Raw genomic sequence first — 24,299 nt, 5'->3', positions numbered from 1 at the left:
TCCTTACCTTGTGCTTGCAAGAGGATCCTTGTTCTGCTGTTACTGTCTCTGGATATTTCACTTACCTGGCTATGAATTATGTGAAAACTGTGGATATTTGTGCCTGACTTTCATTCGGGCAACATTTTACTGAGCAACCTTCATGTGCCCTGGAAGAGCTAAGCCTCTAGCCCCAGATGTGGGCTTCCCTGTGTGGAATCTGCCAATGTTGCGTACAAATACTGAACAAAAGGAAGGGCTGCTCTACTTTCCCCTCTTCTTTTTTGCAGGTCACCTTTCCAAATGCACAAGCAGAAGCCCCTGACTTAGAAAAACCAGCAGCTGTGCTAGTGGAGAGTGGCCCAGTAGCTTATAACCCCGACGAAGAGGTAGAAGAGGAAGAAATAGAAGAAGATGATGATCACTGCATGAGCGCCTTGCAGTTAATGGGAGGAAACGGTAAGCTGGGATGCTGTCTAAATTGCCGTCTGCTGGTGCTGTGGGCTTCGTTGCTGCAGGGCTGAGGACAGACAGGCTTGCCCTGCTTGTCCCTGTCCCCTGGCAGCTCGTCCCATGCGGAGCTCCTGCCGCCTTCCCGGCAGTGCCCATTCCTGTGGGAAAGCCGGGAGTCCGAAACCTTGTTTGAAACCTGGCCTTCTTAGGGACTTCTCCTGAGAAAACTCTGCATCTCGAGCTTTAGGCTAAGAGGGCTTCTCAAGAGCAAGCTGATGGTGTGCCTTCTTCAGAATTAGGTTTCTTAATGTGGATCTGAGGGATTAGGGGGTCAGTGACCCCTCCATCAGCAATGCTCGGGGCTCGTTGCCTCCCGAGCCGAGCTGCCCTGCTCCTGCCTGCCTCCTCAGTGATGTCCAGGTTGTCCGTGAGCCCTGGGGACGTGGCTGTCCAGCTCAAAACAAAACGAATCGTCACACTCCATTTCTGGGGAAAGTGTTAGGAGGAAAGAGATCTTCACCAAGTACAGAAATTGCCTTGATAGCGTGCGACGTGCTGTATGGTACGCAGATGTGTACTAATTTCTATGGGTTACCCAGCAAAGCCACTCATTTAATTAGGTTTCTTTGCTGGCAGGAAAAGGCAGTATCCTCTCCGCTGTGGTTTTTCCTAACTGGACACATCCACATTTATCCTTTATTAAAAACTTCCCCTTAGAAGTTAAGCTTTGAAAATATACAAAAATATTTCTAAAATGAGAGCTGCTAATTATGGGTTGTGAACAAGCAAGATGGGAATAAGTTTCCTACTGAAATGATATTTACTGCAAAAATCTTTCCAGTACTGTTAATTTAGCTTTCATGGACAGTATGTATACATTTCACAGAAGTGTCTGTTGCTTTTAAATTATTTCTCCACTGGAAAATAATTGCTGAACTGTAGGAAAAACAGTTTGTTGCCTGCATTTATTATTAGAATAATGTTCCCAAGAAAAAGCACCCATGTGGGGGAGGGTGGGTCTATGTTTATTAATAAACCCCCCACAAAAATAGAATAAAGGTCACTGAGCTTTTTTTCTTTGTAAATGTTACTATTTTTAAACCATTCTGAGAACATTCCACTACTCCCTGTCTGGTCTGGACGACAGCTGAAAAATCAGAGTTTAAAAAAAAAAATAAAAAAGAAAGGAGTATTCCCAGAATTCAAACGCAGGTGTGCAGAGCCACTCAGCAGAACAAATAACTCCTTTCTAACTGCTTTCTTCATGGATTTTAGACCTGTCTGTCTGGAATGACTGCAGGAATTACAGATGGTGAACTTCACCCATTCTACACAAATTATTATAGATTACGCTTAATTCTGCTTCTGAGCATTTGCTTGACTCTTTGGATGAAGTGTTGCACTGTATTGAATTTGGAATATAAAGGTTAACTTTACTGAATGCTCATATGTAATAGTTATCCATAGGTTCAACTATGCAACAGAAAATACCTGTTTCACTACATTCAGAAGCACACAGAAGAGAAATTGGTGTGTTAGAAAGCCACAGATTCACCTTCTGACGCACACATCGCACAGTCTTTGCACTTGGCATTGTTTAAGAAAACAAGACGGGATAAAAAAATCTGGGCAAAATTTTAAGTTGTTCCTCTAGGATTAAGTAGATACAGGAGATCCGAGTCAAATGCGTTGCTCAGGATTTGTTGCACGACTCCTTTGATGTTGATAGGATCTGTGAGCTATCCCCGAACCCTTGCATTTCAGCCTATAAATCCATGAATAATATAAACAAGCCAGCCTTTTTTTTTGGTGGCTACATCTAGTGAGAACCGTGCCTACTTGTAAATGTATGCTGCTGCTTATCAGCCACCGTGTTCCAAATTACTTGTGACAATCAGGGTTGATCACCTTAACCTCTAAATTAAACCAAGTCTTTCACATATCCATGTGACAGGTATTCCTGAATGAGGGTCCAGTGACAAGTGAGAAGAGATATTTACACCTACTTGCTTACAAATAATTTTATTTCACTGAGGAAAGTACATGCAAGAACTTTTCATTTAGCCCTAAGAAAATACATGATTTTTAAAACGCTTGCTTAAGGCAAAACTTACCATCTAGTTACACAGCAGGAAAACGACCTGAAAGTAGCGATACTTTTGTTGTATCTTCCATCTACCTGGAATATATGCATTTTTATATGCCTTTGTCTTTATGTGTTTCAGATTATGGCTGTGATATGGATGATGATGATGGCTATTAGTTCCATTTACGTCCAAAGGACATAGACTGTGTCGTGTTCCCAGCAAATCTTCAGTCTTCAAACTGTATGAATAGTGAAAGAAGCTGTCTGTGGTCAGCAAATGTAATTGAACAATCCTTACTTTTGTAAAGCGAATTTTAGGTTGGCATTGACTCTGGTCAGTTTACATTGACCCATAACCCAGCAATAAAGTTTGGGTTTGTACTTGAATTTTTTTTTATTTTGGTGGATCATAGTTTGAGGATGAAATTAATGGGAGTCATGTTTCCAGAGAACAAAAGAAAAGAGACAAAATAGACTGTGTATAAAGTAGGTGTGGCTGAAAGCAACACATCTCTTATTTATGTGAGCTGCTTTTAGGCATGCTGTTGAAAGGGAGCAGATAGAAGGACGGATAGGAGGACAGGTGAAAATGAGAAGTGTGCCTGTTGATTATTTGAGTACAGAAGCATTAGTTGTCTCATAATGCTACAACTGAAAGAAAGAAAACATTTCCAACCTGTATTGTAAACATGACCCTGTTACTGTACACAAGCTTCCTTACCCAAGCCTATCAAAAATTAATGACAAGTTACATATTTGCAGGGCGGTAACGGTTTCTCTGAAATGAAGTAAATACTTCTTTATATTAATAAATTCATAGATCTCTTAAAAGATAGGACAGTAGAAGACAATGTTGGCAGCGAAGGATCATCTTCCACCACGAGTCCAATGCGGTCTACGTGGAAAGAAGGAGAAGACCTGGCTGAGGCAAGAAGTGCAGAGGCAAGCCGGCAACAATGCTGTGCTCACATGCCTTTGCTGGGCGTCCCAAGGGACAGTCGGGTCTTGTTGCAGCTGGAATTGCTGCAGGAGAGTCACTCTGGTCATCTCCGTGGAGCTGCTCTTGTCTGACTGAGTTAGAGTGAAGGTCTGCTCCCAAGAGCTGCCTGTCTCTAAAACCAGTTGAAGGAAAGAGAAAGCTGAGCTTTTTAATAAATAAGCTAGCATCTGCTTTGGCTGAATTTAATTTAATGTAATTTATTTAACTTTCTGTGGGTAAATAAAAGGTCACCGTGCAGCAGTCTGACTTTCATGGCTCAAATCCCACGCTTGAACAGTCGCTGCTACGTGAATAATGCTGGAGCTCCGGCCCTGTGCGCCCCAAAACGTCAACAGGCAGCTCCTTCTCTTCCAGATACATCGGCTCTCGCAATGCTGTGAGAGCAGGGGTCAGGGATGGAGCCCCTATTGCCAGATCCCACCCCGTTGCCTCTGACCTTCCTTTCCCTGGCACTGCTGGGTCCGAGGCTCTCGGCTCGGTGGGAAACGCACTGCGCTCTGGATCACGCTCTTGACGACTGCAGCTGCAGGACCCAAGATATTTTCATTTCTCTCCCTTGTCTGGTGACAATCATGAAAACTGCAGCGCTGCAGGCTCGTCTTGCACCAGGGAAAGATGGACGTTGATCTTGCCAACGTGGTTTCTGTTAGGCTGTCTCTCCTGGTCCGCTCGTCCTTCCTACCCTTTTTTGAGCAGTGCCCATCACTAAAGCGCCGTCCATCCTCCCGCTGCGGAGGGTGGATCGTGGCAGGAGAAGAAGCTGCCTTAGGAAGCTTGCTAGCTACTGCCAGCCAGAGCGACGGTGATGCTCATAGCCGTGGTCGTCACCAAAGAGGGGAAGGGCCATATGGCTTTGCATACTTCTTCTGTCCCTCTCAGCAGCATGCCTAAGAGGGATCATATAAGTAAAGCAAGAGCGAGTGCTTTTTTTAGGAGCAGACTTAACATTATTTGGCTGGTAAATGTAGTTTGTTGGGTAGGTTGTATCTGCTAGATATTTTTGAGCCCTGTATAGGAGTATTTCTGCAATGACTTCTTAAAAGCAGAATTTGGTAACAAATAAGATGCGGTGAAGCTAATGGGAAGAAGAGCTCTTCTGAACCAGAATCCAGTTACTTAGTTTGCAGCACTTCAGTGGAAAGAAGAGATTCCATGTAATTCTTAGGGGAAAAGCTGGCATTTTCACCAAAAAACTATGGATTTTTTTCTGATACTTTATAAATACTGCACAGAAAATGATATTGAGGAGATAAACCTTACTACCTCTCTTTTATCTACACCGTAAATTAAAAATCATGCTAGAAGTGGACAATTTTTAAAAAAGTATTTTGTTTTATCAAAGTTCATGCTCTGCAAGTCTTTGAGACAGTTGAGTTTGAGCATTTGGGGCTTGATTTAATCTGCCAATAGGATTATTACAAATACCCATACTCTCAGTATATTCTCAAAGCTTGGGTTTTATTCCAAGGTACACATTATTCTCTATGCAGGAAATAAACATGCATAAATAAACGTGTATGACTCATGTAGGTCGAGTGCTTTTCTCAAATGCAAGATGTTGGCTCTTAAAGAAACCGCCAGGACGAATTCTTTATTGCTAAGGGTCTTTCCTCCAGTCTTCTGTGTAGATTTTCATTGGTTTGTTCCCCCAAAGGATACTAAACCTGCTGCCAATGTAGGGATGTTATGTGCGGGAGCTGAGAGTCTGCTCAAATAACTGCTGCTAGTAAATTTGAATTTCAGTAGCACATTGCATTTCTGAGAACATTGTTTCCTGCACTGGAAGTAGAGAATTGCAGTTTTTGAACGCTCTCATATGATTTGATTAGGAAAGGCTATTGCATAGTCTGCTAGAAGGGCACTTGGAGAGCAGGAAAAAAAAAAGACCTACAATTCTATAGGATCTCAGTGAAGTTAATGGCATGGTTCCTGTATAGGAGGCCTAAAGGAAACGCCATGGTATTGGATAGGCAGACTTCACTCTGAGCACTGTAAGACTTCTTACGCTATAGTGGTTATGTACATTTTTAATTTATTGGTGACTTATCGGGATTTTTATAATGTTCATTCCTTCTTGATTTAACTAAGCTCAGGAAATGTAAACAGATTAGAACATGCTAGTTTCTGTTTTTTATAGCTAGTCATTAAAATGTAAAAAGATTAACACTGCATTAACTCTGTTTACTACTGTTGATGTATCTGGACAATTTTGTTGTGTAAGCGAGCCTAAATTCACTTGGAGTAATTTGGACCCTGCTTTTCTCAGGATTCTGATTATAATGAAGAGAGCTTAAAAGGCTTCAACATTTGTTGTTCTTAGATCTTCTTATTTGAACCCACACAAGCTGTATATCATCGGGTTTGTTGCATAAAGCATGTCTCTTGCTGCAAGTCGCTTTGCTTGACAGGCAAAACCCTCCAGCTGTTGCATCCAGCTTGTCTGCCATGCAGCCTTTTAACACTCTTGTATCGTGGGAGTAAAAAATGAAATCATGAAAATAATGGGATTCTTCACTGTGGTGAGTGCATTTTCAGTGTCTTAATCATCTATGACATTTCTTTAAAATTACTGTGTTCAGTACAGCAACTTTTAAATGGTGCCAGACAGCCTTGTCTTGAGGGTTAAACGTGTCCATTGAAAAAGTTCTTGCCATCCTGATGGCTTGTTTGTATTCTTTGGATTGCATTGAAACTCCAGTCGCAGATGTGTACAGTTATTGTAGTTTGCCTAATAAATGTTCTGTTTCTTATTTTTGTGTTAAATCCTAGCATTTGGTTCAGTTAGTGCCAGGGAAATTAAACCTGTTTGATGTAAGCGTATGTATCATCCTTACACAACCATGATATGAGCCATGTTAAGCTTTTTTACTGTAATATATTTGCTGTAAATAAAAAGTAAAACCCTTGCATAACCCATCTTTTATGATGCTGTCTTGCTAATTTCTGATTCTTCTGTCTTCATTCTTACAAATGTTCATTTTTGATCGGTTGAGAGTGGTCAAAATTTGAAATTCAGAGCTTTATTTCGTCTGTAAAAGGGAAGACATGTCTAATCAGGCAAGAGTTTTTTACAAGATATTGTTCCACTGATAAATGTAGATACTTTCTCTAAACTGGATAACATTAACGAGGTTTTTCCTCTAAGCTATATAATTAACTGACTGTGGGAACAATATATAGTGCGTGTGCTTAGTGGAACTGTTCCAGTGCTTATTTCTGAAAGTTGTATCTTGATAAATAAGGTGTGTGCTGAGTTAAAAATCATGTTATTTTATCAACATCTGGTCGCCACAGTTTGGAGGCCAAAATTCACATCTACTCCTGGTGCACATGGGTATTTGCTCCTTGTATTTTTTTCTGGAAGTGAAGCTACTACTAGATCCTCAGGAGTCCCTACTGCAAAGTTTTAGCATTTAATAGGACAATTAACAGTAGTTTTGATAAGGCAGTAAGTATGTGTCATTCCAGCATTTCACTGGCTTCCCATACTCTCATGTAAGTGCACGTCTGCTTTCATCGACATCAGGATGCTTGTATCTTAGTTTCTTTTCAGCTGTTCCAACCCTGTCCACTGGCAGTTGGGAACTTCTCCAGTGATGTCCGTCACTGATGCTTTCTCGCTCGTAACATCTAAGCTGTTAAAAAGTATTGGGCACCTTGCCCTCGTGTTTTCTGCTTTCCCCAAGCTATAGAGTTATTGGCTTTGACCTGTAATTTTTCTCTTCCCTATCACACCAGGCTTTCATAACCAGAACAATTCTGTCCACCCAGCCGTGTTCATCAAATACGCCTCCTTTAAGGGTCTGAGAAGTGAAGTAACGGTAATAAAGCTGAAATCTTGTAAAGCTTTGTATTAACTTAATTTGTCAGCAGTAGATCATAGCACGCTCATTGTTAGGTTCACGTTTTGTAACACAGAAGAGGCCATTGTAATTTTCTATTCCTGTCACACGTGTAAGAAGACTTACAGCATATTATTCAGTATTTTTTATGTCCACCCCCATACCTGGCAGCGGTCTTGGTGAGTGGTGGTTGTTTAGTGAAAGGGGTTAAGCACACGAGAAATGAGGCTGGGTGAAAATTCATAACTTGCAGCATAACAAATTTACTTGATGAGTTCCTGCATTGTAATTTTTTTTTTTTTTCTTATGGGACTGTTGTGCGTTTTCATGGAAATGAAAGAGATGCATACATTTCATAAAAATGCAAAAATGAAATTCCCATCTTGCCATGTGACTCTAGGAGCACAGGATTTTATGACTTTTAGTGTGAATCTTAACATTTGTTATTGTATGGGTTGGCAGTAAGTGGCATTGTACTGGACACCGGGATGGCAATCATTGTATTATCTATTTCTATTGCAAAATTGCAACAAGAATGCTTTCCTATTGCTCTTAGTGTTCTTAGTAAAGTTTCTCCATTCTTCAAAAGCAGAAAAATACAGCAAATTAAAGGAATTTGAACAAAGCAATGAAAAGAAACAGCACCAACACTGTTCTTGCCAGGTAGTTTTTATTCAGTGCTTTTCTGTGGGAAAGGTAGAAGGTATTTATACACAGAGACTAAAAGGGGCAAAAGTTGCATCTTGGCAGCAGCAGAGGTGAGTCAGCATTGTTGTACATTTTGCGCACAAACCTTCCAGACCTCTCCTGTTTCATGGTATATCCTGCACCATCTTCATCATTTGTAGACTGGGCAGTCGGCTGGAGGATGTTGGGAAGAGGTAGGGCACCTAGCCAGGTAAGGAAGAGGAGATGGTGAGGTTTCTTTGTTTCACTGAGTAAGAACAAAGGAGATTAATTATTTAGAGTGGCTTTAAGGGGTATAGTTTGATGTTAAGGAGAAAAACAAGCTGCATTAAGAAAACCAGAAAGGTTAGGGAATATGTGTTTGCAGTGATGTGCGTTGGACTGTGCAACAGGCAGTGAGCATAGGAATGGACTAAGGATAATATTCACATCTCTGGAAACCCAATTGGTCTCACAGCTGCATTAAAAATCGAAGCCTTTGGCCATGCCACTGTTTCTGACATGCCTCTGCTTTTGTCAGGCTGAGGTGTGATTTGTAACTGTGCCCTGAGATGCCAGCTGCCCCTGCGCTGGTGGATGGACGGCAGTGTTCCCCACCCGTGGGCTGGTGGATGCGTTTCATGTTTCCTGCCCATAGCTGCTTCTTCCCAGAGAAGAATCTGCGAGGGTTTGGGAGAGAAAAAAAAAACCAAAAAGTCACACGCTCATTTTTCAACTCTGCCTTTTTATAGCCATGACAAAAAATAGGCCAAACCACTGACCGCACAGCCCAAGCTGGCCTTGCGTACCACCTTGCTGCGGAGCAGTAGCAGACGTTGGAGGACAGCACTCGTGGCTGGTCCAGCCATCTGTCCTCAAGCGGCTCGGCAGGTAGCGTAGCTGGCAAGAGTTTGTTTTCTGGCTCCTATCTGCCTTTTCGATGAGCGTCTCCTAAGTCTGCCATTCTTGCAGAGGTGCTAATCCCGGTCCTTGTTAAATACCCTTGGGCACGTAAAGATTTCAGAGCAAAGGTTTTTGAGTAGAAGTCCTGTGTGAAGAGTGTGATCTGTGCCCTGAGCAGATGTCTGTTGGCAGTGAGGGATCGCAAGTTCCTAAAACTGGAACCAACTAATAGGAAGGTGACATGAAAATATCCATGATAGTTGTTCACAGTTGCTGTAAATTGGTACAGTTCCTGTGACTTTGCATCAGGCAGTAAGAGCTTCGCTCGTTCACATCAGCTGAGGATCTGTGCCATTAGCAACAGTCTGTAGAGGTGGTAGCGGTAGTGAAGGAAGGGAGGAAAAAATGCTCTGGGGTGAAAACAGTTTGTGATATTGTGGTATGTTGCCCAAAGCCACTTCTTACTCCCTTTGTCAAGCACAACTTACTGCCTTGCCTAATTAACCAGCAAAATGGAGTTACCTCTTCTGCTGATTTTAAAATAAATGAGAAAAGAGAACTTCAGCAGTGATACAGCCGTAGTGCGCAGCACGTAGTGCATCCCTGTTCAGCTCCGCATGGGGATGGCTGTGGCTGTCAAAACTTTTTCTAGGTGGTCATAGACTAACATGGATCTATTGTAATTGAATAATGGTTCTTGAGAGCAGGATCGTGTCTGGGAAATAGGCTAAATCCTTGTATCTGCTTTGATTCCTGACCGTACTCTGGGAGCTCACCAAAGGAGAGTCCGCACACATACCAGCACAATTCAAGTAAGATTCATGGGCTGACACAGGGTAAAATATAGCTAAAGCAGATGTTTTCAAAACTCCAGACACTGTTTTCAAGCAAACTCTTACACAAGGCCACTGGGAAATTGTTTGGTACTGCTGCATGCTGCATTGAATCAGTAGAACCTACCATAAGCTCTGACGTTTCCAACAGCAAATCAGTGCAACGTGAATCATCACGTCTCCTTTCTGGACCACCAAGCGCCATGAGGAAGAATCTGAGTGGATTTTGCTGCCTGCGGTAAGATGAAGGATCTTTCATCTTGTTCATCTTCCCTGTGTGTTTTATGTTGGTTCAGAGGAGCTGGCTGCACTGCATTAATAAAATGCCATCTAAACCACTTTGGGACAGTGTTCCTGGCACACATGCAAGCGTAGACTTTCTCGTCTCCCCGGCTACCTGGTAAGCAAAAGGACTCTATCAACAAGGGTAGTGCCAACCCTTGTAAAGCTGCCCAGCATAGACCCCAAGTATTGCCATTGCTTGTGGGTGTAATACTGGTGTGAAAAGGGCTACATCTCAGATGAGAGATGATAGTAATCAATGAGGAGATTATATTTGTCCCAGCCTGCTGCACACAGGAGTGGGGAGAAGCAGTTGTACTAATACCACTGTGCAGAGAGGTAGTTTGGGGCGTCCCAAGGGCTGTGTTCAGCCCACGGATTGGTCCCATCCGTTAATCCACCTTGACTACTACAGCACATATGGTGCTCAGAAGGACATACGCAATTGAGGCCATCTGTGACACCTCGACTGGAGATCAGAAGTAGGCAGGATGAAGACACAGCTATTACAGGACTTAGCTGAGGTTTTGAAGGAAGGCTCTGGCTCTTCCAGTGTCGTTTCAAGCCTGCTTTCCCAGCCAAGCTTAGCTATCATTAAATTCTTGGGTAGATCTCAGGTTGATTGGGGCATAGGGTGGCTTGCCATCCAAGAAAGTGCTTTTGGGTGTGTGTGGGGGGTGTGTGGAATGTGTGGGTGCGTGTGTGGCTGTGTTTAAGTTACTCCCTCTGTTGCCATAAATTGCAAAGACATTGCTGGGGATTGCAGCTTTCATTCTAGGCGGAGTGCTCAGCAGGAGTAAGCAGTCACTACTGAAGAGCAGAGATGTTAAATGAGGCAAAAAGGGTGAAAAAACCAGCACAGATGGATAATTGTGGCAAAACTCGGAGCGTGAAAACATCAGTTGCTCCAGGTGTCAGAGCCAGGGATGCCCCACATCGGAGGTGGAAGAGCAAGCAGCGAACATATGTGGAGGAGACCTGGCCTGGTATGCTGTGACCTGAAATTCCTACTCATTTCACCTCCGAGACAGGCTCTGTGTTTCCTAATACTGCAAAGGCGGATAGTGAAACCATCTCAGATGGCTTCCCATGACATCCCTTATTCTTCACTGTTAACCGCTCACATGGGCATGACGCCTAACTTGCTCTCCCCCTGCTAGTGACTGTAGCCCGCTCACCGCCAGATCCTGCCCAGCTCCGCGACTCAGCAGGCAAAGGGACTGGGACATCACAGCAACAGCTCCTTTCCCTGGGAAGAGAGCAGTGCTGTTACTCAGGGTTTGACCCGTGCCTTTGCTCTGAGTCTGGCTGCTTTGCTGTCTCTGATGATCTCACCTAGATAATTCCTTGTTTCTTGCTCTATTTCTTTTGGGTAGCTTAAGGAAATGAACGTGGGAGCTGAGGGCATCTAGAACCACCGAGGGCTTTTGGCAAATTGGTATGGGGCTGCTAAGTCCTCTTTACACCTAGACCCTTAGCACCTATGTTGTCTGCCCTTCTCTGTAACATACCAATCACTGGTATTTTTGGAAGAGAAGGATATTGTGAAATAGTTCCTAGAAGTGCTGCTCTCGGTCGCTCTGTGTAGGCACCGTTGCAAATACTGTGAGATCAGCGCAGAAAGCAGCAACGTCCCAGCCACAGCAGCATCCAGGAATCCCCAAAAAAGAAGAAAAGAGTCCTCGTGTCTGAGGGTGCAACATGTGAGAAAGGCCTGAGCTGGGAGCATGGCACAGATAGTCTTGTTTAACTGAAAGGCGGGATTGACAGCTACTTCCCAACCGACACCAGAGGAGAGCTTTAGGGACAGGAGTGGGCTTTGCTTCTGGATGGCAGCTCATCAAAACCTTGGGCTGCATCCTCGGCTGGTGCAGCCATTGGTGCTCGGCGAGACTCCGTCCAGTGCCAGAGAGTCACCCCTATGGCTGGGTGGAAGCCCTACCTCACGGTCACCCCATCTACCAGCAAAAATGGAATATGTCTCTAGGGGAAGCAAAAATTACACACTGGAATCCCTGCAATCTGTAATACATATTTGAGGTGTAAAAAGCTAACAAAATGGAATGGAGTCAGACATGAAAGTGAAATCTGCCTTTTTTTAACTTGAAAACAGTGTGATATCAGCAATGCTGCAGTGTCTGGGAGCAGTCTGAATAAAAATGTGGATGCATTTAGGAATTATGGTATTTGTACGAAAAATGTTCAAAGGGCTGAAGTCTTCAGTCTCTTTAATTAGTCATGGGAGTGAACATCATTGGCTTTCTGTGAAAGAACAGCAGATTGTTGCCGTTCTGTCTTTTCTAAATACATGTCCTGTTTTCCTCTTAGTATATTTCATTATAAAATACAATATTAAAGCTTTAAAAAAATCTTTATTAGCTAGCAGATGGTTTTGCAAGTCATTTTAATGACATGAAGAAAACTTTAATGGCAGACATTTAAAGTTGTGCTTACACAGACTATTGCCTTTGGAAAAATCTCGGGAATGTTTTCTCCTTGTTTTTGCCGGAGCTTGGCACCAGATTATGTACTAGGAAATAGAAGGGGATGATTTATGCCGACTGGTTCCCTCCCGAGAGTGGTTTTACATCAGTGTAACATCGCTGAGTTCCACAGTCACGCTGTGATATACAGAGGTGCAAAGGGAGAGGGAAATGTCATTAACTTGATGTGGTTCAGGAGAAATATTACATTTCTCGTATACTTGCCTCATTCCATTGCTGCGGTCAAGAAATTTTCTGGGCAGTTTATAGACATCCCCCTTGCAGGCAGGGCAGCAGTGTGCCAACTCCTTCTGGAATTCTTTTTCTGGATATCAGCATCAGCAGCATGTGGGGATATGAAAAAAGGAGATGGGTTGAGACCCTGTTCATGTGGAACAGCTTTGTGAATCTTGGCTTTCTTCTTCCACCCTTGCTAAATTTCCTGAGGTATAAGATGCTTGTGCTGAAAACAGGTAGGAACATGGTTGCCAAAAAAAACCTTTCAAGGCCTCGATGGTTCTTCCAGGCCTGTATTTCTCTCTTGAGCAACCAATGCCACAATCTTTGGAGGTGTGAGCTGTCTCATAATGAATATACTCACATCTGGAACACCCAATCCATGACAAGGAGGGTTTATATTCCTTTGAATATGCGAGTTCCTGTTTGTGTTTTTTTTTAATGTGAACGATTGCTGACTTTCAGACCCGCTTCCTCCAAGGGTTTGTTTTGGCTGTGCAGGGTCTTGGCCTCAGAGGAGCAGGGAGTGGGGACCGTGTGGTGATTCATTTGCACAGCCAGAGGATTGACTGTCCCTGCACATATTAAGAGATGAATCATGCTTCACAAAAGCAATATAAAATGCCTACTAAATGAATAATTGCCTGGCTACCTTCTTAGTCTGTCCAACCTTTTGTTCCTCCTCTGGACTACTGACCCTGTTACACCTGCCCAAGCTTCAGCGTCAGCTTTTTGCACTGTTGGAGACCTTTGTCCTTCTCGTTTTTCTAGATGTAGCTGATCTAATCTCAAAAGCCATTTTTCAGCTTCGAAACAAGCCTTGCAGCTATATGCGCTACACAGGTCACTAAGGAAAGCCTTCCCCTTTCACTCCAGATAGAGTGTGTAGGATCACCTACACATCAACAAGCAGTAACATGGTGTAATGTATCTGGGAGCTATAGTGATGGACTTAGAAAAACCCTCACCAAGGTACAGAAGGGCAAATGAGAAAGTTTGCTGGGACATTAACGCTCAGCAGAGGAGAATTGTTCTACTTGTGAGCCCCGAGGACCCTAACAGTTGCTCTGTCAGCACCAAAGACTTGCCATGAAGAAGTTTCCTTCCTCTAATGGTGTTTCCATGCCCCGCTGCTCAGGAAAGAGGTCAGGGTGAACTACTCCTGAGGTTAGGAGCCCTTCAGGATCCCAACAGCAAAGGTGCCTTCCCTGTATCAAGGAAAGTACCAGCTCTTCCTCTTCTCCCCTCCTTTGCAATACTAATATTAAGTAACAAATTGGGACCACCCTTTGCCATTTTGTCACCATCCCTACAGTCATCTCCATTAGCTCCTGGGCTACTCTGTGGTAGTAAAGACCCTTGCCACCTTCTGCTGTTTTCTCTGTCCAACAGGTATTTCTATTGAGGCCTGTCCTGAAACAAAGGGTGCTTGCCAAGAGAAAAACAATTTCTCCATTTGCCAGGGACAGACGAGAAGCATCTGTGCCCCCAGTGGCAGATGCACTGCATGATGAGAACATCTCTTCAGCCCTGACGCGTGCCCTTCTTGGGGCTGATAAGTAGCAAATTGCCATCCTCAGTGTTGTGACTTTTGCAGAATGAAAGTCAGCCCACTCCTGTCGGCTCTGCCAGGCTCGTAATTGTAGAGGTTGCAGTACCGAACTCCTCTCAAATTAGAGCGTTGACTTGTGTGGTGGCCAAGGGAACAAAAGGGCGAGACGGGTCTCTGCCATTTCAGGTAGGTGAAGAAAGGCCATTGCAGTTGGGCAAGTTTCCATGCCAGGTTGTTCTGGGAACAAACAGACCTGCCTCTCCATGGTCGTGCAAAAGTGTACAGAGACTCGCTTATCTTCTTGCTCTGTTTTGACTATGCACCTTTGCTGTGGCCTATTTATCCCGCTGACTCCCAAATTCACCACTCCATGCTCTATAGTGTAGCAGTGCCAGCCATGTCTGCATAAATACATGTGGACATCCACTCTGTAGAGCTCTGGACTCTCTAGGAACGTTTTGCTTCATTTAAAGCCATCACCTTTGCTTGGTGACTCCCTGAGCTGCCTGCTTCTTTCCACTGAATATGAAGGAGCTGCTGGTGAGTTGTTGGGACAGACTGTCTGCCTTGTAGGCACCAGGAGTGAGGTGAGGAAATCCCATTCCCATCTGTCTCAGCCTTCACGTAAAGTCCTAATTCTAAAGAGCAAGAGGCTTGAGTGCCGCCCTTCTGCTATTAACCAGCCATCATGTGCCACAAGCCAAAACAAAAGAGATTTTAATATATAGCTAGGCTGACTAGGCATTGTAAAATGTTGCACCATAAATGTCTTACATTAATAATTTGTTTATTTGCTACTTCAAAATAGGCAGGGGGAGCGTTTGTGAGGCTGCTAAGCAATGCACATTGCAGCTAAATTTGGCATTTAAAACATGCTCGTGTGACAGGCATCACAAAAACTTTGTGAGGAATGAAGACAATTTAAAATGTCTGAAGCACATGCAGAATAAATTGCAGCTGGCCTATTTGCCCCGCACATTAATTGCTGCTGCTGCTGGCTTCTTTCTTTGGCATTTTCCACAACTGCAGTTTTATTACTAAAGTTGTGTCGTGTCCTGGTACATGTGCATGTTTAATTTGGGCTCCCTCAATGAAATCTGAAGTTCATGTGAACCAAATTAAGCCGCATCCTGACTGCTACAAATCTCCTCCTGTCCCTGGCCCACTGCTGCAGTACCTGTGTCTGTGTGCTCTGGCTTGGACTCATCAGAAACAATCTCAGGGTGCTCTGATCCCTCCAGAAGTAACTGCTCTAACTGCCTCTGGAGCTCTTTTGATCCAGAGTCACAGTGACTGGGAACTTTCTCCACCCTCTACAATTAAATTATGTTTTGGATCGAATCTCTTCTCAAGAGAGCACATGGGTTACAGCATCGTATGGAGCTGGCGATGAAACTCTTGCTGCCACTGCCCGGGCAGGGATTTGTGGGGTGAAGAGCCATGCTGGATCTGTCACCCCATGTACAAGCCATGGAAATCTGAAGCTGTCCCTGAAAGCTGCCTCTGCTTCGCGGTGCTGACGTCCATCGTGGGGTATCCCCAGCAGTGGAGGCTCCTGATGCGTCACTGAGGATGGGGACTCGGAGGGTGGAGGTGGGAAGGCAGGAGCTCATTAGGTCCAGGGCCGGTTGCCCTCATGCCTGGACTCAGGAGCAACATGTGTGTGTCCATGTCGATGTTTGTGCCAACCTCATCTGTTGGAGAAATGCTGCATGGAGAAGATCGTGTATAAATGAAGTTTCACCTAAACGATCTCATTGTTTTCAGGTACCCCAGCGAGCTGGGGAAGGGAAAGGGGAATTTGTGCTCTTCCCTGGGGCAGGGAGTCATTAAGGGGCTGGGAGATACATGAGGCTCTAGGAGACACTTGCATCCCACAGAGGGCAAGCTCTGCTTAATTTAGTTGAGCAAAATGGAAGGTCATCTCCTGGCAGCAGGAATGAGCTGAGTTTCTGGGGAAAAGATTGAATTTGTCACCTTCCCTGAAAGGCTGTAAAGGTGGGCTATGGGTGCATGTGGAGAGTGTTCCTTCTCACCAGCGAAGTGAGTTGTGGGGTCAGCTGGCTAGGGCGGCTTAAGGTGTGGGGTAGCCACGTGGCCAGGAATATGGGAAACAGTTCCTATGCCACCCTAGGGATGTTAGGTGTGAATATTTTTTTACTTAATTTCTCCCTAGCTTTTACAAACACTTTTGATGGTGGTGCCTTTTGTGTAGGCTCTGACTAAAGAAGAGCTGCTATTGACATTTTACCCTCACCAAGCATGAATTAAGGCAGCTGTGTAGCCCTATTGCTGTTCTCTTTCAAGAGCTGGGCAAGCTTGTGAGCAGGGCACTGGGGCATCAATCCATGTGGCACCTTCCCAGTGCCTTGGTCCAGGAGTAATGGAGGGACCCTGCGGGTCAGGGCCGAGCTCTCACTGCAGGCTTGGGAGAGGCCATCAGCAAAGCCAAGGAAACCAAACAAAAAGAGTTCAATTCCTCCCCAGACAGCTCTTTGGAAGGGCTGCATGCGTGACGGTGAGTTTGAGCTGCCGTGTGTCTGTGCCTGTGGAAAGCGGAGGTAGGTGTGAGCTGCCCCGGGACGTGGCACATGGGTGTTCCTGGGGGAGCCCCAGCCGTGGATAGATGGGCAGCATCCAAGTTAACCAAGGGCAGCATCCTGCCGGCCCTGCCAGCCCCCCCTGGAAATCTGTGGGGGAGCACACCTCAGACCTTTGAGTCACGTGGGAGCTATCATCATCTTGTGCTTTGGTTTTTACACGGCTGTTGGGGTTTCAGACGTTTCCCTGTTGTTTATGACTGCTCAGTAATGTTCATTTTTGTAGTGGGCAAAAGGGACTCTATTCTCTCAGGAAAGATAAGCAGCCCCATCCAAGTTGTACAGTGTGTTAATATTTCATTTAAAATTCATGTGTGCATTTGTTTATGAAGTGAAGCGAACACGTTAGAGCCTTGTCAAGACTGTCATCTGGGTCTCCCTTGACATGCAGCCCCGTACTTTGCCCCAGCAACCAATGACCCTATTTCCAACATCCCCTGTCCTCCCTCTTCGCCTCCCCACACCTCCACATAGGGAACATTTTCGCTTTTGCTTCCTTCTGGTTATTTAAAATACAATATGCAGCATGCCAGGATTGACCCTGGGGCCCATCACTGGTGCTGCAAACCTGGGGCCGTGGATGTGCTGCCATGGGAGAAGACCCCCAATTTGCCAGGGCAGCTCCTGCCCCAGGAGAGCCGAGCTGGGGAGGCAGCTGGAGAGGGATGCAGAAGTCCGGGGACATTGCCTACTGCTGGGTATGAAGGTGTGCAGAAAGGCAGCCAGTGTGTTCACTGCTCCCAGCTAAACTTTTTTTGGATAGATATGGGCTGCATTTCTAAATGGGCAGTTTTTATCCACTCTTTAACACTAAACTCAGGCCCAGGGTGAAGCTGCGGTAGAAATTCCCATGGGAATTAGTGCAGAGCCAAAATGGGAGAGTCTTAAAGCTCCTTTCACTATTTTCGAGAGCAGCACTGGAGGAGAATGGTATGTCAGCCTTAAACTGGAATTTCCTGTAATTTGTCAGTTTTCACAATTCTACAATTATTAAAATGAGAATTTTCTTTTTTCTTTTTTTTCCTTTGCATTTGCTGGATGCCATGAATCAGAAAGTGTCTGGAACGGTTATCTTGCTCCAATGTAATTTGATTCTCTCTCCCCCCCGCCTTAGTATTTGATGAGAAACCTTTGTATTTTCATGCTTTAATACAATCTGGCACATAATTACAAATGACTCATAGATAATCTTGGTCATGGAGCTCTCTGAAATTAGATGATAATTTAGCCTGGAATTTCTGTAGAAAGAACGAAGGAAAAGACAATTATAATTATTCTAATCAAGATATCTTTTTCTTTGCCTGGGGTATTGCTCTGTGAACTGCCAGAGGCCTGAAAGTATTTAGACCATTTCTGCTGCTCGCTGTTTCCCAGGCAAACACTGCTGATCACTGCGTAGCTTCATCACCATGAAATTCCTGTAAGGGCTACTGATGGAGAGGAGAAGACGAAATGTGCAGGGGCAGAACCGCAGAGCTGCGTGCTGGTGGGGTGCGAGCAGAGCAGCCGCCGAAAAGCGACGGGTCCGGGAGCTTTCTGCAACCCCCCGGTGCTTCTCACCAGGAGAGACCGAATCTTGCAGAACAGCACAAGGATGTTTTGTGACAACCGCCACCGATTCCCACCCAATGGATGGCATTGCAGCTGGCAGAAAGGAGGGCTGGGTGCTCCCGTTCACATCACTGGATCTTGTGGATCTTCCCTTCCTCGGCTTTGACGCCGGTTTCGGTGCTTCCAGTCAAGGGCTGGGCTGCAGGGAGCTGGGCTGCCGGGACAGTGCCACCTCGCACAACAGAAATCACATCCTTGTCCGCACTGTCAAAGCTTGGGGCCCATTTACAGAAGGGATATCTGGTCCATGGGACATTGAGCAAGAGAGAGGTCATCATGAGGTATGGCCCTAAAGGGAAGGAGTTGGTTGTGTGAGGCTGTCCCTGGCCTGGTGCGTGTGGCTACTAGAGCTCATGTCCTGGCCACTCCTATAAAGTGGATGGAAATACAAGCAGATTGGTAGGAAAATAGAGCATTTATCTTAGGAAAGACTCAGAAGAGTGTGGCTTGTCTCACCCAGCAAAGGCAAAGAGGGGATCTGAGTTCAATCTATAAATACTTCAAAGGGGCAAGCACCAGGGAAAGGAAAAAGCAAAGAAAACAAGGTTGCATAAGAATAAATAAGAATAAATTAACCATGAAGTAATCTAGGCTGAAAACTGGAAGGTTTGTTGGTATTCTTGGGACTCTCTCCTGGTTTTATGTTCTGTTTATTCGAGAGAGGGAGATAAAGGCTGCTCCCTTCATCCCAGAGGATGAGTCTGAAAAGTAATGACCAACCAGGTCCACGCCAACATTGCTGACTGTCCTGCTGCTGATTGCTTCTGGCAGCAGCATAAAATGAATGTGCTTATGAGTGATCCCGAGCCCTGCCCTGCACCCCTGATGGGCAGCATCCTCCTCCCCATCCCACCTCTGGGGCTGCCTGGGGCCAGCTCCTGGCACTGTCTTGAATAGGTTCAAGCACTGGTGATGGAAAACCTCTCCTGGTTAGAAACTGAGAGATGTTAGGCCAATAGAAAAGTCAATTAAACTGAACAGAAAGATGTCATGGGAAGAGGGATGGGATTGTGCTGATTTGCATGATCACTCTTGGCATTTAATTGAACAAAATATAGTTTCCAATCTGTGGTGGGTGCGGGTTTCTCAGTCAGCTGCCCTTGCATGCAGCAGCATCCAGACTCCACAGGACCCGGCACACCAGGTGAGTGGGACCTGAGATGGCTCCAACCTTCTGGGAGCTGAAGGTTTCTGGCACACAGATCCCTTGCAGCAACCCTCCCGCAGGTTATACGTGAGCTTTACCTCGGTTGTCTGCCTGATGGAGGGGTGAGGGCTGGTGAGGTGACCTGTGAATGCAATGAGCGTGTCTCTTTCCCCTCGCACGGTGGGTGCCAAGTGCTGCTTGCACAGATGAAGCTATGTGTTAACAGCTGAAATCTCACCTCAGTTTTTTTCCCTTGCACCTTTATAGCTCCTGGCTTTTCCCCTGCCAGCACTTTTCCCACCTAACACTTCCTAGCACACATCATATTGCAGCATCACACCCCAATCGCTTGGTGAATGGACCCACTGACAGGGACTGGGCAAAAGTCCCCTTAAAAAGAACTTGACCAATTTTGCATTTATTTCTAAGTAAAAACTCTCCCTTGCTTCCCCAGCTACGACGGCATTTCCAGCCCGGTACGTGCTGGGATGCCTTGTCAGCAGAGCTGGCAAACAAAGGCAAGGTGAGATGCTGTGGCTGAGCGAGGATGAAAGTCAGGAGTGCTAATGTGCTGCAAAAGCCACTCTGAGGCCAGGGAAGGTGATAACATTTAGTTAATTCTGCTTGCCAAGCCACCATCAGGTTTTGCAGATGTGTCCCTAGCTTTGGTTCAAACCCTGCCGGCAGCTACATCCCGGCCAGCAGTCTGCCCCCACCCCGTGCTGCTGCAGGCTCTGCGAGGGATGAGGGCGAAGGGGGTTTGCTACAATGAATGAAACAGGAGTTTCCCAACTTGCATTAAGGGCTTCCATCTGAAATGGGCTTATCTGCCTTTCCCAGGAGCTGACGTCTGCAGGTTCTTGGGGATGAGCCCTCCCATCTCCAGTCTTGATGCACTGGGGTAGCATCTTCCCTCTGTGCTGGCTCAGTTCGTGTTTGCAAAACAGTTAAGTATGAGTGTTAACTGTTGCTGTAGGATTATGCAGGCAGCACTATTATCCTGATGGAGCTCATCCCTTCACCAGCCAGGAAATCAGCCAGCAGAAACTCAGATGGCCAGGGGAGACATTTTATCCTTACTTTGCTAGGATGCTGTGCTGCCGACAAGCGGGATGAGCTGGCCTCAGGCTGGGCCAGCACAGAAGCTAAAGGAAGCAAAACAGCGGCAGGTTTCACGTTTCCCCCTTTTATTTATTAATTGCACACTCAGGGCAGGCTGTGAGGATGGGAGGGTGATCAGCTCCACCATATGAATGAGCCGCGGCTCCGGGGCCGTGAGTGAGCTGGGGTCCCCGCAGGACGCTGCTCTGCTGTGGGGTTGTTTGCAGCACACCTGAGAGCACGGCAAAGCAGGGTGCTGGCAGGGCTGCTGGGCAATGCTGCCACGTACACGGTGCAAAATAAACACCTTCTCCATCCCTGATGCAAAATAAACACCTTCTTGTAGGAGGAGCAAAATGCAACAGGGCTGGGAGACTCCCTGGGGCTGTAGGTCCAGGTTCCCACCCTGTGACCCACAAAGCTCAAGGGGGGTTTTTTGGTGCAGTTTTCAACAGAAGCGGACAAGAGCACCCTGTTCCTCGTTGCCCCAGCCCTAGACAGCAGTATAGCGGGGGTGCCGCTGATGCCGCACCAGTTTTTGAGCACTGGAGGGGTGCTGACCCTGTGCCGTGGGGAGGAGCAGGACAGGCAAAGCTGGAAACCTTGTCCTCTGTTTCACCTGCCCCGGCTTGGCCGAACCGTGCCGGAGCAGGCATGTGAGCAAACCCTGGTGGTTCCCGCTTTCAGGGAGATGATATACTTTTTTTTATGTGCCTGCAAACCTTCATTATCTCAGCAACAGTGTGAACAAACTGCTTTGCTGGAAAGCAGCTTGCGAGAGGAGGGCCTGCTCTGCCAGGTGTTTCTCAGGGCTGCCCTGCTTCCCGAAGCCTGTCAGAGTCGGGTTTTAAGACGCTGTAGAAGTAGCAGGAGACTAAAGTCTCTGATAGATGCAAAAATAGCAAGATCAGAGAAAAATGAGATTGGATTCAGAGCAGCTGCTGAGAAACAGACTCTTTGCAATAAACTGAAATGCTCTTAGCACTTGATGTTTGTGCACTACAATGAAAACATCTCTGGTACAGTAGGTTTATTTTAACTACAGAGGACAGAACCTGTCAAATGAATGCACAGCCTCTGATTTGATCTAGTTCATTTTCATGTGTGTGTTTTTTCTGCTCTTTGGCAGCTCTTGTAGGGCTTGTTGAGGCTGATTTACTTGTGCAGTTTGGAAGGTGGGCTTTATGGGAAGCCACCGCCTCTGATCCCCGTGTGGAGATGCATTATCTGTGAGCTCAGACAGGATGGAAGAATAAGCAGGGTGATGATGGATGTTTGGATTTGCCAGCTGAGCTGAAACACTGAAGGGGAAAAAAAATACAGTTCTAAACATTCTGCTTGATCTAAATCCAGATATCTTATTTCACTTCAGATAAACTGTATTTTGTAATATTTATTCCCCCCACCCACTTAAATATAAGTTACATTCAATGTACATTTGCTCTAACATTTATAGTAAGGGGCTGTATGTAAACTTTTGAAACACTGCTTCAAAAAGGAAAGTTAATTAAAAAAAAAATATATATTGTTATCAAACTTCCCCCCATCAGACAATCCTTTGGGCTCCCTTTTGCTTCAACTAGTCTGACGTGGATCTGTGAACTCTTCAGGTCCATCTGAATCTGCATTTTCAATTGCATAAACTCTGAACAAAGAGGTTTCCTTGCTGCATTGGAGAGAGCTGCTTTGCTTCCTTACCTCCAACGCAATCACCTGCCCTTGCTCCTCTCCTGCCTTTTGTTCTCTGCTGGGAAGTGTTCCTTTGGTCCAGCAGCAATTTCAGAGTGTAAAATAAGAAAGCGCTGTTCTGTATTGATGCGCTTGGTTTTTTCAGGGGTGCGGCTGGGGCCTTACAGTGCTCCTCACTCCTGGTTGTGCTCTTGTCTCTGTGGGGATAGTTTCTGCCTGTCCTCCTGCTGATTTCTGAAGGAGAAAATTAATAGGCATGAAGCCAACAGCTTTATAGAGGTGGGACTTTGTGACAGAAAGGGACTTTGGCTGTGCTGTGAAAGGAAAATTATTTCTATACAATTTAACATGAATGAATGTCTCCTGAAGATTTTAAACCCCCCCCCCACCACCACCAGAGGAACAAAAAAAGAAAATGCATTTGCTTTTAGCACCTGGTGGTTGTGCTCCTCGGTGGTGGATGCTGGAGACTGATGTCTTCTTTGTCCAGGCAGCAAGGACGGTAGGGTTGGAAGCAACTCACATCTTCGCTGGTGGAGGGATCTCAGCAGGAACAAGGCTAGCAGGGCTTCTGTAGGCACGGCTGAGGTAGGTGTGAGGCCTGCTTGGACCCAGAGTCGTTTGGTTTGAGATGCTTTCTAGAGCACTAACTGCCACAGAGGTGGGAAAAGGGGGGGTAGGCAGTCATTTGTTCCCTCTTTGTCTGAAGGCAGCACCAGCTCTTCTTCAGACACCCCAAGAAGCCTTGTCCTATGTGTAACTCTTCCCTCTGTGGCTGCTCAGAAAAATGTACAGAGGAAACCCACTAGCCACGGATTTGGGAATGAACTTCAGAAGCTTGTTGGCAGGGAAAAAGTTTTGCAACAGTGTGGACCCAGCTCCATAATGTTCAGCGGGCAAATCCACCAGGTGTCTGTCTTGCTCAGCCCTTCTGACGTTACCCTCGGATTCCTGTAATTAATCAGCTTTTCCTATGAAAAAACCTACCCAGAACGTTGCAAGCCAGGAACGAGAAAGTGATTGCTCATAGATATGTATCTAAATTGCTGAACTGGTACCAACCAAATAACAAATGTGATTTTGACAAATGTTCCTACCACAGGCAGAAGCTACAAGGCTTTGAGGAGCAGAATAACTGAGCCAGCAGGTTCCCGACTGCAAAATTAATGTTTGATTCTCGATTCCGCATTTATTTTGAGCCATCACCTTCATTTTACTTTCCCCCGTACCTACCTGCTTGGGGATGGTTGGGTACAGGGGAGCTGATTCTCACTCAGCACGCACATCGGTAACAGCCTGTTGCAGCATCATCCATGGACCTCAGGAAGCATGGCGGTGGTGGCACAGCATCCTTGGACCCCAGGACCAGCTGCTGAGGGACGAATTTCAGAGGGAAGAGATCGTGGCTGGGCAGATACAGTATGTTCACAGACAGAGCAAGATTTTCTTTTAAATTTGATTTATGCTAAGTGGAGAAAGGGCGGGACTTCCCAAAGCAGCTAAGGGAATTAGGTGCCTGATTCCCATTGATTTCCCTCTGACAGAGATTAATGTACTGTTTTCCACTTTGCGATGTGCCCAGATGCGTTGGCAGGGGAGGATAATATATCAATCAGTGAGTAATATGTCTGCTTGCTAACTTCAATGAACGGTAGAAAGATATTTTACATTAGGCTCTGAATCGGGCTTTTGGCTGCTTATCATATTTTGGATTGTGTTGGGTTCGTTGTTTTTCTTTTTGGAGATTGCAAGATGTGTTTGCAGGGGTTTGTGGGATACTGCACCAACAATGGGTAAGGCTGAACCGTGGAGTGTTTTTTTTCATAGGGTGAGGT

The 24,299-nt window shown here is 45.6% G+C and overlaps 1 protein-coding gene across 2 annotated transcripts in view; it reads left to right on the top strand.

The window, feature by feature from the left end:
* Positions 1-6,439, top strand: part of BRF1 (BRF1 RNA polymerase III transcription initiation factor subunit) — a 176,537-nt gene extending 170,098 nt beyond the window's left edge. For both annotated transcript variants that reach the window (XM_049828830.1, XM_049828831.1), the window contains 2 exons: positions 270-438; positions 2,658-6,439. In XM_049828830.1, the coding sequence (XP_049684787.1) occupies positions 270-438; positions 2,658-2,695 (207 nt within the window). In that variant the 3' untranslated portion in view covers positions 2,696-6,439. The remainder of the gene's footprint in view (positions 1-269; positions 439-2,657) is intronic.
* Positions 6,440-24,299: the final 17,860 nt, after the last annotated feature.

This window comes from Accipiter gentilis, chromosome 25 (genome assembly GCF_929443795.1).
Source record: "Accipiter gentilis chromosome 25, bAccGen1.1, whole genome shotgun sequence".
Taxonomy (NCBI): Eukaryota; Metazoa; Chordata; class Aves; order Accipitriformes; family Accipitridae; genus Astur; species Astur gentilis.
This window is presented reverse-complemented; position numbering and strand designations above follow the sequence as displayed.